The sequence below is a fragment of the Marmota flaviventris genome, chromosome 14 (genome assembly GCF_047511675.1).
Source record: "Marmota flaviventris isolate mMarFla1 chromosome 14, mMarFla1.hap1, whole genome shotgun sequence".
NCBI lineage: Eukaryota > Metazoa > Chordata > Mammalia > Rodentia > Sciuridae > Marmota > Marmota flaviventris.
Genome location: NC_092511.1, coordinates 52,382,841 through 52,400,684, shown reverse-complemented (window position 1 = coordinate 52,400,684; position 17,844 = coordinate 52,382,841). Strand labels below are relative to the sequence as shown.

Below are 17,844 nucleotides of genomic sequence, written 5' to 3'. Positions count from 1 at the left end.
ATTGTTGCCGTTAAAAAAAAATGTGTGGAACTTATTTATTGTTTTAATAAAAACAAAGACTAGAGAAAACTCAGATTATTCTATTTCTGGGAGTAATTTGACTTCCCCAACCAATCATAATATTTTTTGTGAGAAAAACCCGGGGCCTATATAAGATTAATATTGCTTATTCCTGGAAATAAAACAGTGCCCCTCACTTAATGTTCCATGTTTAAATCCCGTAGGTTGATGGACTTTAAAGTGTTTGGGGAAATAATTATGCATTTTTTTCACCAAGTTTAGAATTTATCCAAGGGCTTTTAGGTTTTTTTTGTTGTTGTTTTGTTTGTTTTGGTTTTTTGTTTTTTTGTTTTTTGTAGCAGGGATTGAACCCAGGGGCATTTAACCACTGAGCCACATTCCTAGCCCTTTCTTTTTTTCATTTTGTACTGATATAAGGTCTCACTAAGTTGCTTAGGACCTTGCTAAATTGCTGAGGCTGGCTTTGAACTTGCAATCCTCCTGCCTCTGCTACTGAGTTGCCAGGATTAGGCCTGTGCCACCATGCCTAGCTTATCCGCGGTACTTTTAACAATTGATTGCATTACTGAGAAAATTAAAATAGTTATTATAGAAGTCTATTTTTAAAAGCTGTTGGGACAATAGTATTAGTTATACAAGCAGTACTTTAGTAAGAAAGGAGTTGGGGGATTTTTTAGTTCTTGTTTAATCTAGTTTCCCAGTGTAATTTCCCCTCTTCCCCTACCCAGTGTACTGCAAACTGTAATTGTTTCAGCAATTCCATGGTGGTATAAGCTTGAGGTGTATGACCTTTGTTTTCTTGCCTATGAAATAAGGTTTATAATAGTTTCTGCCTGGTAAGGTTGTTCGAGGCTTAAATGACTGAATACATATAAAGTGCTTATAAAGTACTTACTTAGAACAGTATTTGGCATAGAGACAGAACTCAGTGTTAGCCATTATCAAAAGGTATTACCAGTGTTGGATGCTGACTTTAGAAAATGATAGAATTTCCCACAAATATAGTTTAATCTTGTGTTTTTATTCCAAATAATTGTCAAATTCCACCAGATTTACTGCTTCTGCAGAATTTTCATTTTATGTTTTAATGCTTAATAGGGGAATTTCTAGTCTTGCTTTTTGAGAAGCATATTATCATTTTAGGAATTTTGGGAATCTAAAATGGTTGAATGCAGGCCAAGAACAGAAAAGGACAATAAAAATGTTTGAGTTCTAATTATGCTTTTAAAATAACATCTTTTGAGTATGAATAATTAAGTGATTATATGGGGGAAGGGGGTGAGGCTGTTTCATAACCCCTTCTCCCAATCAGTAATGCTGCCCCTGCAGTCTTTTTCTTAGCTATAACTTCTAGGGAGCATGTGAAACTTTCTGTCCCTAAACAGTCTGAACTCATTTCTAATGTTTTTCTTCCTGATAGTACCAAGAATTTACCTCAGTGCAATACCCTTCTTTCTCCCTTTGGGTTCCTGATTTTTAAAACAAGTATGCAAAGTCTACCTCATTTACTGAACTTTTTTATTGTGGGTAACTACCAGGAAACAGGATTGACAAATAGGCTGAGCATTGAGGAAGCGACAAAAGTTCAAATAATCTCAAAAAGCTCTAGTCATTGTTGCATAATTGTTATTAGTCTGTGAAGTATACCTTTTTAGGGTTTATGCAGGTATATTTTATAATCTCTCTTCTAAATGGTCCCTAATATAGTCTCTTATTCTTATTTAGGAATTAGCCCATTCATCCTTAACTAGAGTATGAATTAGTGGTAAAACCTAAACTACTTCACCTAGGAGCCTTAGTTTCCCTGTTTATAAAATGGGGATAAATGATTATAAGAATTTTCAACTCAATTCACAGGGCTATTATGAGGGTCAAGTTAAATAATCTTATGTGAAAGTATTTTGCTAATTAACCTTCGGTACCTGTGAAAAAATAGACCTTAGCCCAAAATTGATTCAAATTGATACCCCTCTGACTTATAAGGATTTCCCTGTTTTCCAAAGCCTGCTTTTATTTTTTCTAAGTATGGTCTCTAGGTCCAGAAGATACTTCTTTATCTGCCTATAGTACTGGCCTTTTAACTATTTCTGTTGCCACCTCAGCTCTAGTCCCTTTCCTTCAACCATTTGAGAGAGGTTGTCATAAAACAATATTTCATTTTTTAATATAATACAACATTTTAACTGCACAGGAACATTAATAAGTGCCATCAAGGCAAGGTGAAATTCTTCCATTCTCACTCTCACTGCAACCTCCTTCAAAGCTGTTGCCTTCACTAACAGAAGGCTTAAAATAAATAACCTAATAAGACATCATTGGTATGTTATTAAGTACCTTACTACCTGTTAAGCTTTATGCCAAAAACTAGGGGAAATTCCCTCTTTGCAACAAATTCTGTTACCCCTAATTTAAAATTAGAGCGATGGTTTTTACAGTGGAACAGTGAGACATTTTTGATGTCAAGGCCAAGGATGTCCTGAGCCTCTTACAGCACACAGGTCAGGCCCCTCCAATGTCAAAACGTCAGTGATGCCCAGACCTTTAAACCCTAGTTTATAAAGAAATAAATTCAGTCCTTGGCAAATATGTTAACTACTTTTCCATCTGAATGAAAATAAGTTATCTTTGTAGGTGATAGACTTTCAGCATGTCATGAAGCTACTCTTGCTAGGGCAGGCTGGGAGTTTGTGCATTTGGCATCCTGTATCTTGGGAAAGGGAACATGAATCTTACTTCCTTGCCCTGCTATGTTGAGCAAATAAAATAGTAATCTCCAACTACCATCTCTGACACTATTGTTTCTCCTTTTGTGTAAAAATTCCGCTTATTAATTCTGCTGATTGTGAAAGTAGGAAAAATGTGATTGAAGTATCACTCTTACCAAGAAACTACTATACATTTACCTCCATTCAATCATAAGCTGCTTTGGTTTCATAAAGTGCCCCCCCCCCCCCCCCGACAAATATACCTGAACAGTTCTTTCTGTTTGAGTCATCCTCTTGAAATCAACCACACAGGGACTCTTGGGTAGATGGAAATCTTTCATCAGAGATAGTAAATACAGTCCACTTTTTTTTTCACCATAAAGCAGCATTATAACATTTCATATTTTAAAAGTTTCCTCTTTTCCATCTAGCATCCCTTTATGCCTACCCACTTGCCACCAAAATAGAAGTGTTCAAAAGATTGGGTAAACATCTAAATAAGATTGGTTTTGTCCCTTACTTAGTATTTGTTTTAGTTCTTTTTTATTTTTCAGAGCAGGAATTTTGTATTTGTGTTTACTGGCATTGTTAAATTTGATCAATGTCTGCAAAAGCAAAAGACTAAGTAATGTAACTAGTAAAAGAAAACATTATGTTGAGGGAGGATTTATTTCCCAGTTTCCCTTTTTGAGATGAAACTGACAGTTATAGAAAGTTTTCCCTTTAGGAAGACATAGTTTGAAAATAATTATACTTCACCGGCCTTCAGAGAACATATGGCTAGACAGTGATATCTATCAAACAAATAAGATTATTCCTAAGAAATATCTTATGACCAACTTTTCATGTTCTTCCAAACCTACACAGAAAATAACATTATTTCAGAATATGTTTATTGAAAAAAAATGTTTTAACTTAGGAAGATTAGTTCCTGCCTTTGAGAGCAACATGCTTAATTTTTAAGGATGAAGCAGAGCTTCAAAGTAATAGATATTATAGAAAACAGCATCATAAGCCAGGTGGTGCACACCTGTAGTCCCAGCTACTCTGAAAATTGAGACAGAAGGATCACAAGTTTGAGGCTAGCTTAGGCAACTTTGTGAGAACCTGTCTCAAAATCAAAAGATCTAGGGATGTAGCTAAGTGATAGAATACCCCTGGGTTCAACTACCAGTACCAAAGACAAAGAGGAAAAAGATTTAAAAAAAACAAAAAAACTTTTTCTCTTAATATTTTTCTCTAGTAGGGTAGAATTAATGGTGCTATTGTTTCATGTTCTTTGAGCTAGAACACCTTGGGAAAAACAGCTGTATACATGGAGGACCACCAAGAAGTGGGACCAGTAATTGAAGCATTAGAATTTTCTTTGTGTACACCCTTATTTCAAGTTGTCAAGTGCATGACTTCAGGAATTCATTTTGAAGAACTACATATCTTAATCAGATTTTTAAATATGGAGAGAATAAATGAGAAAGTGAATGCACAAGCATAAGCCTAGCTTGTATATTGCCAAAGTTTCAGGAGCCCAGGCTCTAGCTCCTATGCTGTGTTAAAAATTGTGACCCAGCCGGACACTACCCTGTAATCCCAGCATCTCAGAAAGCTGAAACAGGAGGATCACAAGTTCAAAGCCAGCCTCAGCGATAGCGAAGTGCTAAGCAACTCAGTGAGACCCCGTCTCTAAATAAAATACAAAATAGGGCTGGAGATGTGGCTCAGTGGTCAAGTGTCCCTGAGTTCAAACCCTGGTTACCCGCCACAAAAAAAAAAAAAAAAAAAAAAAATTCTGACCCATTTTGAAAATCATAAGAGTATATCAGCTTCTTTTATGACAATCACCTATCAACATGTGTTAGAAATTCAATGGAAGTTTCCAAAAAATAACTGTCAACATTTTATTTGTAGTTTAGTAATGCCAGATATATGTCAATTAATCATATGCCATTTTAAACTTAAGAAAACTGTTTATCTTGGGCTATTTAAGATATAAATAACCAGTACTACTAAATTGTTTATTTTAGATTATTAAAGACAAAAATAGAAAATAAGTTTGAGATTGTTTCTGTGGTAGAAACTTCAGTGTCAAAGATAAATTATTTTAAGATCAGCCCTTCTGAGGCACCTAAGCAGAGTAATAAGAATATGTCTGAATGGAAAAACATACTGTTTTTCTTGGCTAATGTGGCCAAGGGCTTTAAAAAATGTAGACTGAAGGGTATATGCTAACCTCTACTTTTATTCTTTTTAGTTTCTCATCTAAGCTGTTTCTTTTACTATAGAGGCAGTAGAACTAAACCTACATAATGTAATGCTATGTATGTTATGTGTAAATTCTTATGTCAGGACCAGATGGTTGCTTATATTTTTTCTAACTTCAAGATTCTCTTCATTTCTACTTTAGTTCCTTCATTTTTAGAGATCAAGAAACAGATTGCATTGTTCAGAGAGAGCTAGAACTAGAACATAGGCTAATATTTGCTAGCCATTTGATATGACACTTTCATATTTTTGCCATATCCATGCTGATATTATTTAATAATATTTAAATTGACTTCTTTAAATGAATGAACTTTTTTTAAACAAACATTTTTGCTACTAAACATAGAAGTTATCACTTCTTTAAATAGAAAGTAACTCTGAGTAAAAATCCAATCAAAACAAGACAATGCTATTAAAATTTAATTTAAATTTAATTAATTAATATTATTAAATTTTTATTTCTTGCTGTTCTTGGTTCAGAAATGTGTCAAGGCAGTGTTTTCATGTTTGATGGCAGCATCCTAATTGAAAAGAAAAAGCACAGTTAAGACCTCCAGTTAAGCTTCTGCATTCCTTTTTTAAATGGAATGCTTCTTAGGAAGGAAATAAGAGGATATAAAGACATTTTATATGCTCAGCTATGTTGGGATATTTTTTGTCTTTGTTTTCTGGCTTTTACTGTGCTGGGGATTGAACCCAGTACCTTGCAAGTGATAAGCAAATACTCTACCATTGAGCTACATCCCAGCCTTCAATTATGATTTCATGTATACCAGAAAGAAGGTCTTTTGTGAGAAACAAAAATTGTTCTTTGGTTCATTTGAATTAATTTTTTAAACTCTTAAATTTTGGCATTGAAATTTTTAGTTAGCATCAGTTTCATTTTCTAAATAAGGAGTTTGATCAGTGTAGTTCATTTTTGCTTAAGACATTTCCACACAATGCTAACATCTGACAATTATGGTGACATACCTATGTATTGATAACTGTTACCTAAATTTTAAACAATCTAATGAGTTAAAATCTTGATCAACAAGACAACAAGAATGAATTTATTTTGGAAGATGAGAGGTTTTTGGTTTTTTGGTTGTGTTGTTGTTGTTGTTTTAGTTCATTTGAACAGAGGAAATGTTTTCCTTAAAATAGTTTTAAGTATGCTTCATTTCTTTAAAATAAATCAGTATTTTTGAACTTCCAATAAAGTTAGCATATTTGTCGGATTGCTGGTCTAATAGTGTTGTATTGCTTTCAAAGGATTAAAGGTGTCAGAATAGCTAAGCTTTCTCTGATTTGATGTGATCTCATTGAACTAAATATTCTGTTCTTGCCTTCTCTCCAGAAGTGCCACTATTGTAGACTATATTTCAGTGTACTGTAGAAAAAGACATTTTTTTTTATTCATGAGTTTCCTGTAAATCATATTGGTGGAAGTATAAAAACAGGAGACATTTATGGGCTAGGTAGTAATAAGAGTTTTATTGTGAAACCTTTGTAACAGTGTTCATCAGGAAAACCAGAGAGAGAAACAGATAAAGAAACTCATGGTCCCATTAATCTGTTAATGAACTAGACATGATAGTATTCGAGGATTTGTTTATATAGGGATGTTTTTATTTATCAGAAGTGTTTCTCTTTTGTTTTTCATACTTAGGTTAAATTTATATTTTTTAATTAAACTTTTTATTTTGAGATAATTGTAAATTCATATGCAATTGTAAGAAAGAATAGAGATTGTGTATCTTTACCCAGCTTATCTCAGTGGTTATGTCTTGCAGAACTATAGTTCTGTAAGAATATATATATAGCAGAATATCACAGCCAGGATATTCTTCTTAGGTTTTGGGGTTTTGTTTTGTTTTGTTTTGTTTGTTTTTTGGCAGTGCTGAGAATCAAACTCAGTGTCTTCACTTCTTGCACGTGCTAGGCAAGCACTTTACCACTGAGCTACATCCCCAGCCACAGCCAGGATATTGACATTGATAGAAATGTTTTTTGTTTTTGTTTTTATCTCTATCACCACTGTGGCCCATCTGTTGGTCTTTTGTAACCCAGAACCATTGTCCTTTCTACTCATTTCATGAATGTTATATAAAAGTAATTGTTCATATAATCTTTGGAGTTAGCATCTTTTACTTAACATAAATAAGTAATGAGATTCATCCATGTTGTATTTATTAACAGTTTGTTCCTTTTTGCTGCTGAGTAGTATTCCATGATGTGTATATACTAATTCAATTATTCATTTAGTTAGAACATCTGGATTGTTTCTGTTATAAGGCTATTACAGATAAAGCTGCTATAATTATTTGTCTACGGATTTTTTATGTGTACATAAGTCTTCATTTAAACAGGTTTAACGCTTAGGAGTACAGTATTGTCTTTAATATTACCTACCTTTACATTTTCAACCAAGTGTTGTTTCTACCTTGAAAGGAAAGCTTATTATTTACTGGTATTTTTGCTACCATTTTCTTTGTTTGTTTGTTTGTTTTTTCCCTGATATTCCAAAGATCTTTCCTTCTATCTGTTTCTTTCTATTTTGAAGATTTCCTCTAACCATTCTTTTATGGTCTATTGCTGGCAAATTCTTTTAATTTCCCCATCTGAGAATGTTTTAATAATCCTTCTCTATTTTTTGTTGACTATAGAATTCTCTGTCGACAGTTCATTCCTTTCAGCACAGGAAAAAATTATTAAACCAGTGTTCTGGCTTCTATGGTTTCCTATAAGAAGTCTGCTGTCTTTCTAATTGTTTTTTTCCAGATAAGATGTTGCTTTTTTTTAATGCCTTGAAGATATTTTCTTTGCCTCTGGTTTTCAGAAGTTTAATTGTGATACATCTTGGCTTGCATGTCTTTAGGTTTATCCTGTGAGTGGTTTGTTCAGAGCTGTAGTTTTATTTTTCTTTACAACTTTAAATTTTCAGTCATTATTTCTGAAAGTACTGTTTCAGCTCTGCTCTTCTCTCTTCTTGAAATTCCAGTGACAAAGTGTTAGATCTTTTGCTGTAGTCTCATAAATCCATAAGGCTCTGCCCATGCCCCCCCACACACCATTTTCTGTCTTGTTCAGATTGAGTAATTTCTATTATTCTCTTTTATTTTGGTTAATATATTTTCTAGTTCCAACATTTCCAGTTGCTTCTTTGTATCTTCTTTCTTTGCTGAAACTTCCTTCCCTGCCCCACTTGCCCCAAATGTGTTTTGTAACTACTGAAATATTTTTATCATGATTGCTTTTAACTCTGTCAGATAATTCTTCCATTTCTATCATCTCAGTTTGGGCATCTACTGGTTATCTTTTGCATTGTTTTACATCTTTACAGTCTTGATATGATGAGTAATTTTCTTTTAAAACTTGGGGCATTTTTCATATTATATTCTAAGGCTCTGGATATCATCTAAACCTTCTGTTTCCCTGGCTTTTCCTGACACTGCTTTGACAGATTAATAGGGGTGTTTTATCTAATATTACTGCCAGGTTTATATGAAAGTTCAACTTCTCTGCTCTACCTCCATTGACACATGAGGACGGTCCTTGTTATTACTGGGTCATAGTGGAAATCCAAGTTCCCTATGTAGTCCCTACTGATAATGCTGAGGTAAGTGTAAGATGTACCTGGCCATTGGAGTGAAAGGCCTGTCTTTCTACTTGACCTACTCTAATGCTACCTCTGTGGGGCATTGGACCTCCTCCTTATGGTACCCAAAATGGAAGTCAGGTCTCCCCATTCAACTCTTGGTGGTGTAGTGGGAGGAGTATGTAATATTTTCTGTAGGCTTTGATTGTAGTAGAACAATTATTATTGTCCAAAGTTTTGTTTTGGTAGGTTGCCCCTTTCTTGTTCCTTTAACTAGAAAGCAAGCTTTTGTTGTGCCTTTTCCTCCTCTGATATGTATTAGTTGACATATCCGGATTCTGGCTTCTGTAGCTCCATGTCTGGAATGTATTAGTAAAAAAAGAAAACTGAGAGAACTGACTCTCAGGTTGATTCTTGGATGCTCGGGTTTCTACCTGTTCTGCCTCTTTCCATTTTTCATGTTTCTTTTCTTTTCCTTTCTTCTTCCTCCCTTTCTTCTTCTCCTTTCCTCCTTTTTCTCTCTTTCTCTTTCTTCCTTAATGGGGAATCAAGCCCAGGGCCTTACTCATGCTAGGCAAGTACTCCACCACTGAGCTATATCCCCAATCATTTCATGTCATCTTGCATTTCACATATGATGTCCAGAGTTTTTAGTTGTACTTTGTAGAAATAATAGAGGAAAGTACACCTCTATCTTCTGTAAATAGAAGGCCCAAATTTAAATTTGGATCCATTTGTATCAAATGTTGTAAGCAGAAAGTGTCACATACTTTATCAGATGATGACTTCCATACTACTGTTCTCAAAAAGACTGCTAGAAATTAATATCTTTATTTAGACTGAAATTCATTGTTCACATTATTAATGAAAACTTTTCCCCTCTAGGAGATAATGCAAAAGGTGTCCCAAGGCTCCTGACCAGTAAACAAAGATTTGAGAAAGACAGCCAAGCTCATGTTTTCTCCTGATCAAGAAAATCATCCTTCCAAAGCACCAGTAAAATATGGTGAACTTATTGTCTTAGGGTAAGCGTTCTACATCTGATGAGATATAAAATTGAATAATATATAGTAATTTTAGCCTCTAGGTTAAAAGTACTTTTTTTAGAATTTATATCTTACTAGCTTCCAAAGAGAAATTTAAAGTTATGGGGTAATGTTACCAAATTAAGAAACTTATAATGCTTACATTTATGCCATTTTTGTAAGTGCTTAAATGATTCATAAACTTTATCTTACCCGTACCCTCAAAGAAGACAGTTTTCCTCCTCTGTCTCATCTTTTTGAAAATTTTACTTCAGCCATCTTTACCAAAAATTCCCTTCCTCTTCTCCTGCTTTAGGACATTTCATGTAAATGAGTGTTTATTTATTGTTTTGTCCCCAGAGGTAGTTGAGGCTTTGTGCTCTGTATTGTTGAAAGAAGTTAGGAAGACCCTGAAGGCCGGTACCTAGCTTACTTGTTTGCTTCAATAGTAATCTCAGTAATATAATTCCCAGAAAAACAGCCTATGGATTGAAGAATAGATTATTCCATTATTTCAATTTATTAAATATAAACTTGCCATAACTGTCAAAGTGGGGACATAATATTAATCTGTTAATATTGTGTTAATATTAATTCTAGAGATTCCAGAAACTAAAAATTGGAAAAATTTCCTTCCCACCTACTGTTTCTCTTCTTTTGCCTAAACAGCAGCTCTAGATACTGTTGTAAATTTGAGAGTCAGAATGGTATAAGTTCTTGTTCAAGTAAGAACATGTTGTTTCAGATGAGAAAGAGACACAGGGGAGATCCGTAGAGTTGTTGATCTTGACAGGGAATCTAGATTCCAGTACGTATTCCAACACTGTTAACTTTGTGACCTTGAGCAAGTCAACTGTTCTAGACCTTTGTTTTTCCTCCCCTATAAAATGACAGTGTGATAAGATGATCTAAGACCTTTTGAGACATTAAAATTTTTCCTATCAAAAACCAAATTTAAAAGATCATAAACTTAATATGGTAACTTCAATATTAGAAATTCAAGTCACATTGCTTTTAATACTATTAATGACAAACAGCTTTTAACTACCAAAAAAAAAAAAAACTAAGTATTTTAGTGGGAAATTTGAGAATATTTGAAAAATAAGGGTTAAAATTTAATGTGTGGTTTTTAAACTGCCTCTCAGCCTAGTAGTTTCTAGTAGTAGTGGTCATTTCTGTATCTGGTACTTGGTGTCTTAAAATGCAAATAATGCTTCTTCCCAATTCTAGAAGAAGTGAAATTGGACAAGGTGTTCATTTCCTGCTGTTAATTTCTCTTAGAAAAGATCTTTGAATTCAGGAACACAATATGAGGACAGAGAGTATAGAACACAGAAGAGGAATGAGCCATGCAACTTAAGGACAGTAGTGAGGGTAAATAAGATGCCTACAGTGGAACTTGTGGCAACCCATAGCCTAGAATAGTAAATTTAACATATTAGCCAAGGGATTCTGCTTTGTACTGTAACAAGGCTAGCAAGAAATAGTTAGGACTTTTTCCCAGTACAAAATGTTTATTTATTTTTTTATAAAGAATCAGTGTGGTTTCTGTATATGACAGTTACTGGGTAAATTACTTCTCAACTTTGAAACATGATTCTTCCTTTTCAACCATAATTGCAGGCCATTTTACAATCACTTTCTCCTCCAACTCCAGATCTGTCCCTATTCCCTGCCTCATTTCTGCCCAGATTGACCAACTACATATAGGAAATTATCAAACCAAAGATTTTATCAGAATCGAAAAGAGTGAATGAAGATATTAGCTGTTTATACATTAGTGAAGCAGTGAAGAATGACAAAAAAGCATAACAAACATACCCAGATTCAAGCTTTGGCTTTGCCATTGTCATGTGGCCTTCAGAAAATAATTCCTGAGTTTATTTCCTAGCCTGCAAAAATAGGGCCAGTCTTGCAGACTATATTAAGTACCTACCATAGAGTGAACACCCAAGTGTTTCTGTTTGGATTTTTTTAAAAGCTTGTTTCCAGTTGTTTCAGTCCTTACTTAACTTGCTTATCTTCCGGGCATATATTTTTTATGAAAACATGGTTATAAGGCCTGAAAAACAAAAAGTATGTTTACTAGCTAGCAGACATCTTACACATACACACCATGTTGGCAGAGCTTGTCTATGTATGTGTATGTATTCAGGTAGCCAAAACTTAATGAAGAAATCTAAATAGTTCTTATTTTAAAAGTTCAAGTAGGTGCTGGGGTTATGGCTCAGAGGTAGAACACGTGCCTAGCAAGTGTGAGGCACTGGGTTCGATTCTCAGCACCACATAAAAATAAATAAAGATATTGTGTCCATCTACAAGTAAAAATATTTTTTAAAAGAAAGTTCAGCTATTTAAAGTATTTGGTTCACAATTAAGGGAGAGTCTATTTTAAACAAAATATGTTATACTTTTAAATGTATTAGCACATGCAAAAACAATTTTAAAAATATAAAAAAAAATACAGTGAGTCATAAGGAATCTGTTAGGCCATTAATCAGCTCTTTATTATATTCACTAAAAGAGGGACAAAAATATGTAGACAACACAAAGCTATGCATAATACAAAATGTATTTCTCTGAGACTTGGGATATAGCCAAAGAGATTCTTACTTTGTTTCATACCCAGACAACTGGTGTGGAGATAAGCAGTTGCCAAAAAGAATTTGAGATTGTTATAATATGCTAATAGATAATTAATTGGGAATTGATTCTACAAGGTAAAGTAAAACATTTGTTTTATAATTGTGTGATTCTTAAAAGAGCTCACTTAATCTCTTATTTTTTCCACAACAGGTATAATGGATCTCTCCCAAATGGTGATAGAGGAAGGAGGAAAAGTAGGTTTGCTTTGTTTAAAAGACCTAAGGCAAATGGGGTAAAGCCCAGCACTGTGCATATTGCATGTACTCCTCAGGCAGCAAAGGTAAACAAATAAAAATAAAAGCTATGTAAACTGGGAAATTGAAAAACTTTTGTGTGTTTCTTATATTCTCTAGCATTCCCTTCACATTCTGTTTCATAAATTTTGTTTGGATTGAAGAACTGCTATCAGAAGGGAAATTTGGCTTTTTATTCTTTTAAAATGACACACCAGGTTCTGTGGCTAGAAATTACAAGGAAACATTCCCTTTCCTTATTAAAAGATGTGGATGTAGGGCCAGGACTTTTTATCTGGTAGTGTTTAGAATTGTGTGACTGTCCACCCTGATAAAGAGGGCATTCCTGTTACTCAGGGACATCCCCTGGGCTGGTGGAAGGAGTACGGTGTCTAGTATGCATAATAAGATATCAGATGGACAAGGTAGTGTTTAAACTTAATGATTATCTAAGATTCTGTGGATTTTTTGTTTTTGTTGTTTTTGTCTTGTTTGGGGTATCAGGGACTGAACTCAGGGTACTTAACCACTTAGCCACATCCCAAGCCCTTTTTATTTTTTGAAACAGGGTCTCACTAAGTTGCTAAGGACCTTGCTAAGTATCTGAGGCTGGCCCTGAACTTGAAATCCACCTGCCTTAGCCTCCTGAGTCTTTAGCATTATAAACATGTGCCACTGCACCTGGCTTATTTTTATTTTTGGTTCATGACTGTCATAGGTTTTATTACAGTACCCTGTACATAGAGGACCTCAGTGATTATTAGCTTGAATCAAAGCTATAGAAATAAATATTCAGCTGTAATGTCTCACCCTCCTGTCCTTATCAATGCTTCTAGCCCTTTTTCCTTTCCATACCAAAATCTCCAGAAGCTAGACCACCATTTCAGGACACTTGTGCTTTTCCTAGAATAATAGACAAGTAGAGATTTATCTTTACATTTCCTTGTGAATTCCTCTATTTCCAGTTGATACTGTGATAAACAAATAAGAAAAATTACAGATTTGTTTGACTTCAGAAAGTACCTATATCTTTAAATAAGAAGCCTATCCAGTTTGGAGTAACTTCAGAAAGTACCTGTATCTTTAAATAAGAAGCCTATCCAGTTTGGAGTGACTTCAGAAAGTACCTATATCTTTAAATAAAAAGCCTATCCAGTTTGGAGTGCAAAACACAATCCTCAAGCCTTTGCTCTAGGCCTTCTTTATACTATTCAAGAGCCAATGAGTGTAGAAAAGGGAGAGTGTCTTTAAGTGATGATTTTTGCTCCTTTGCAGAAAAGGTCTGTGCTGAGCAGTGGTATACGTGAATGGCTTGTGGATCCCAATCTGAGGAGCTTTTTGTGATATTTCTAGTAAGCTCCTGGCATTTGGGGTGTACCAGTTCTTCATTGTACAGGACCATCCACATATTATAGGACATTTAATATTCTTGATCCCCCACCCATCAAGTATTATTTGAGTCCTCAAATCATTGTGACAGCCAAAAAATACACATTTTCAGATGCTTCTTAGCTAGTACCACCTCTGATTGAGAACCACTCTGAGGGAAAATTCTTGTAACTCCAAACTCTGAAATATTGGTTTTTTAACTCTGTAATGCCACTTAAGTTTTTGTTTGTTTGTTGTGGTACTAGGGACTAAACCCAAGGGTGTTCTTCCACTGAGCTACATCCCCAACCTTTTTTTAAGTTTTGAGACAGACACTTGCTAAGTAGCTCAGGCTGGCCTCCAACTTCAGATCTGCCTGTCAGCCTCCAGAGCTACTGGGCTTAAAGTGCTGCACCACTGTACCCAGCATGCCCCTCATGTTTTTGTTGACTCCTTTTTATCTTTACAGGGAATCAAACAAATTTTTCTTTTTAAATTTTAAAGGAATATATTAGTGAGGTCATGAAGAAAACTTAAATTATTTAGTCTGGCAGTCGTCTGGAATGAGTGGTTAAAACCTTGCCTTCCAGCCCCATGAGACTCAAACTTGACATAGTTCTTATCCCTAATCTAAGAGTAGGTTCAGTAGTTAAAAAAAAAACCTAAAGATTTTAGTCTCAAAGCACACAAAAGACAGCATTTTTAAATACTGAGCAATCATTTGAAAAGTCAGTTGCTTAATGCTGGATTTAAGTATAGATTGTAAAGCATGTGAAAAAAATGATACAATTTTCATGAAACATAAATGTGTAGTAAAAAATATATTAACAACCTGCATGTAAGTGATATACACTGCATTCTTGAGGTTGTATACCTCTGAAGAGAAGGGAAGAATAGGGAGGGACATATGGGCAGGCTCAGTTATATCTGTAGAGTTAATTTTTTTAAAAAATATATCAGAAACAAAAGCATTGTTAGACTAATAAAGCTGGGTAGATAGAACTCAGATATTTATTCTCCTTCAGTATTGAAAATTAATTATCTTAATCTAAAATTATTATTTTAAAGCTTAATCTGATACAGATTAGCTAAAAATTGAAACCAGCTAAAATTTTATAATGCCAAACTTCTAATTAAGAAACATTTTTCAGGCTAAGGTTGTAGCTCAGTGGTAAAATGCTTGCCTAACACATGTGAGGTTCTGGGTTTGATCCTCAGCACCACAAAAAAATAAATAAATGAATAAAATAAAGTTATGTGTCCATATATAACAAAATATTTTTTTAAAAATCAGTTTTCATTTAGCTCCTTTGCTGTGTGTAATCATTCTCTTGTGTCTTTGTATCTTATTTTCCTTTTACTCAACCTGTTTCCACTTCCTTTATGCAATGACTAGGTTTTTCCCCCTCTGATATTATCTTTAGCTCATATACATAAAAAGGGCCTGAAAACAAAACTGAAGAGTTCTTTTTAGCAATGTTTTAGTTTGGGATAAGTCAGAAGTACAGTCATAAGCTTTAATATCTATTGCCTTTGCTAATATTTAATCATTCTACAAATTTTTCTATATCTAGCCCAATATATATAATATATGGCAAACATTTATCATCTGTATAAGTCATCAAATGATTAGAAAACCAGCTAACCCTGCTGATTGGTTAACTGTACAACTCTTTAAAGGACTTTAAAAATAAGTTTCTTCTTATAAAAATTATTTTCTTCTCCTGTACTGAGAATCAATTTTAGCTTCTATATGGCATTTGGTTTTTATTACTTTATAATTTAAAATACTTTACAAGGGAGATAGATCTTAGAGTTTTTGTTTTTAAAATATGTGGTTTTACTCTGTAACTATTTGAAAATATTCTTCTATACCCTCTCAATCTAAGGAAACTATTGTCATAGCTGAGATTATGCAAGAGTTATTAACCTGGACCTTAAATTTCAGGGGGGAGATACATAAGTGTATCATATATGTGAAAAATAGTTTTACCTTTATTTTATTGGAAAGATTTTTCAATTAACTTGATTGATTTTCTGATTTGCTTTATCTAATATTTGTTATTAACTTTTTTATTCACAGGCAATAAGCAACAAGGACCAGCATAGCATATCATACACTCTATCTCGGGCCCAGACAGTGGTGGTTGAATATACTCATGATAGCAACACTGATATGTTTCAGGTATTATAACATGAAATTTTTTTTCTTAAAAAAAAAATAATAGTTAAAAATCTATTGTTGGAGGTTGAGATACATATGGCTTAGTGATAGAATGTGCACTTAGCATGCATAAGGCCCTAGGTTCAATCCCCAGCACCAAAGGAAAAAATATATTGTCAGTAACTTCTGCTGCAGTCAAATTAAGAATTATAATTTTTAATAATGTAGCTCATTAAAATATGTATTGATTTCTGAGCCTTATAAAAGTCATTATGCCATGGTTAAGAGATGGCCTCAATAATCAGAATCCCTGATAAACATTACTTAGCCCTCCGTGTCATCCTTTGTAAAGTGCAGGTAATAGAATCCTCCTCATGGCAGGCTTAAATGAGTTGTGCATGTAAAGTGCTCAGAGCTCTGCTAGCTACTTAGTAAACTCTTAGTAAATGTTAGCTATTAATATCTAAAAAAAGAAACTCAAAAATACTCTGCATGCATTTATGCCCTTTTTTTTTCCCCCACTACCTCCCACCTTCCTCCCTAGGCAACCAAAAGTACAGGCAATTTCTCACTATTCATATCAAATATGTGATGTCAAACTTGTTATTACTGGTGCACCTTCATTTTTGTACCAATCCAGTGCTGATATTTTTATAAACTGATAGTTTACAGAACTGCTAAATCCAAAGATGTAAACAGAAGTCTTAATATCCTCTCCCTTAATACTGGGTTTGCTAAAGAAACTTCAGTAGGACATAAATGTTTCATGATAAATTTTGCTATTATTATTATTGTCCCAGTTATTTTTCCCCTTTTTTTTTAATTGTACAAGAGTAAATAAAGATGAAAAGTCCCAGAGACACATTTAAGTTTAACCAATAGCAAAGTATTTCTTTGAGGTTGGTTTCTCCCTTTAGCCCTTAAATAAGATGCAACACTTCTTTTAGACTAGTGTCTCTGTGGTTAATTTTAGAATGTATTTTTTTGTTTCCTTGTTTTTACCAAAAGTAAGTAAATAATGTCCTTAGTGACATGAAGGTTTGGATCCCAGCATAAACCTAACACAAAGCTTTAGGATGATTTTCCACATTTTATTTCACCACCAAACAATTAAAATGAACTTGTTTAGCTTTTTTTAAATCAAGGTGCTTCTTAGACACTTGATCACAGAATTTTAACTGCAGAAAGTACATTATGTTTATTTGCTCATCCCTTTATCATATGTAATCAATTTCTCCTTTATCATAGAGAGTTTTTCCCGGTATAATAATAAAACTGATTTTGGCCTTTCTACAGGCATTATTCCCATGGAAAATACAAACATTTTTACATCAGAAAACCTAAGATAAATCAGAAATATCCTATTAAATTAGGCAGTCTTCCAGGAACTGGTTTTATAAACATTTTAGATTATCTGCTTTCTAAACTGAACAAGAACATTTATATTTCAATCCGTCAGACATTCAAACTCCAACTCAGCTTCCTGCCCAGTTGCTATATTGTTGTCTAAATGTGAATGAAGTACAGATTTCTGATAGGGTGGCAGAAGGATGGAGAAGAGACTTCACAGCAGTGCCTATTCATTTGGTCCTTCTTATCAGGTCAAGTAGGATCCTTGCCGGTAACCAGGAGAAAGGCATTCTGGCCAAAGAGTTGGCAGAAAAATTCTATGCAGTGTGGCAGGAAATTGATGAACAAGCTACTTATTGCTACAATATATACTTGTATACAGAAGTAATAGGAAATTGGGCTGAATTGACAAAAGAGAGGGAAATCCTTAGTAAGTTTCTAACTTATCATAAATAAAAAGTTTGGATAGGCTGTAAGGAACCATTTTCATGGT

The 17,844-nt window shown here is 34.0% G+C and overlaps 1 protein-coding gene across 2 annotated transcripts in view; it reads left to right on the top strand.

The window, feature by feature from the left end:
* Peli1 (pellino E3 ubiquitin protein ligase 1) overlaps positions 1-17,844 on the top strand; it is a 56,093-nt gene that overhangs the window by 33,033 nt on the left and 5,216 nt on the right. Inside the window, exons 2-4 of one of the 2 annotated variants that reach the window (XM_027934488.2) lie at positions 9,451-9,590; positions 12,387-12,516; positions 15,921-16,022. In XM_027934488.2, the coding sequence (XP_027790289.1) occupies positions 9,520-9,590; positions 12,387-12,516; positions 15,921-16,022 (303 nt within the window). In that variant the 5' untranslated portion in view covers positions 9,451-9,519. Of the gene's footprint in view, positions 1-9,450; positions 9,591-12,386; positions 12,517-15,920; positions 16,023-17,844 lie in introns of those variants that run through there. The other variant, XM_071601642.1, reaches the window with a different exon arrangement.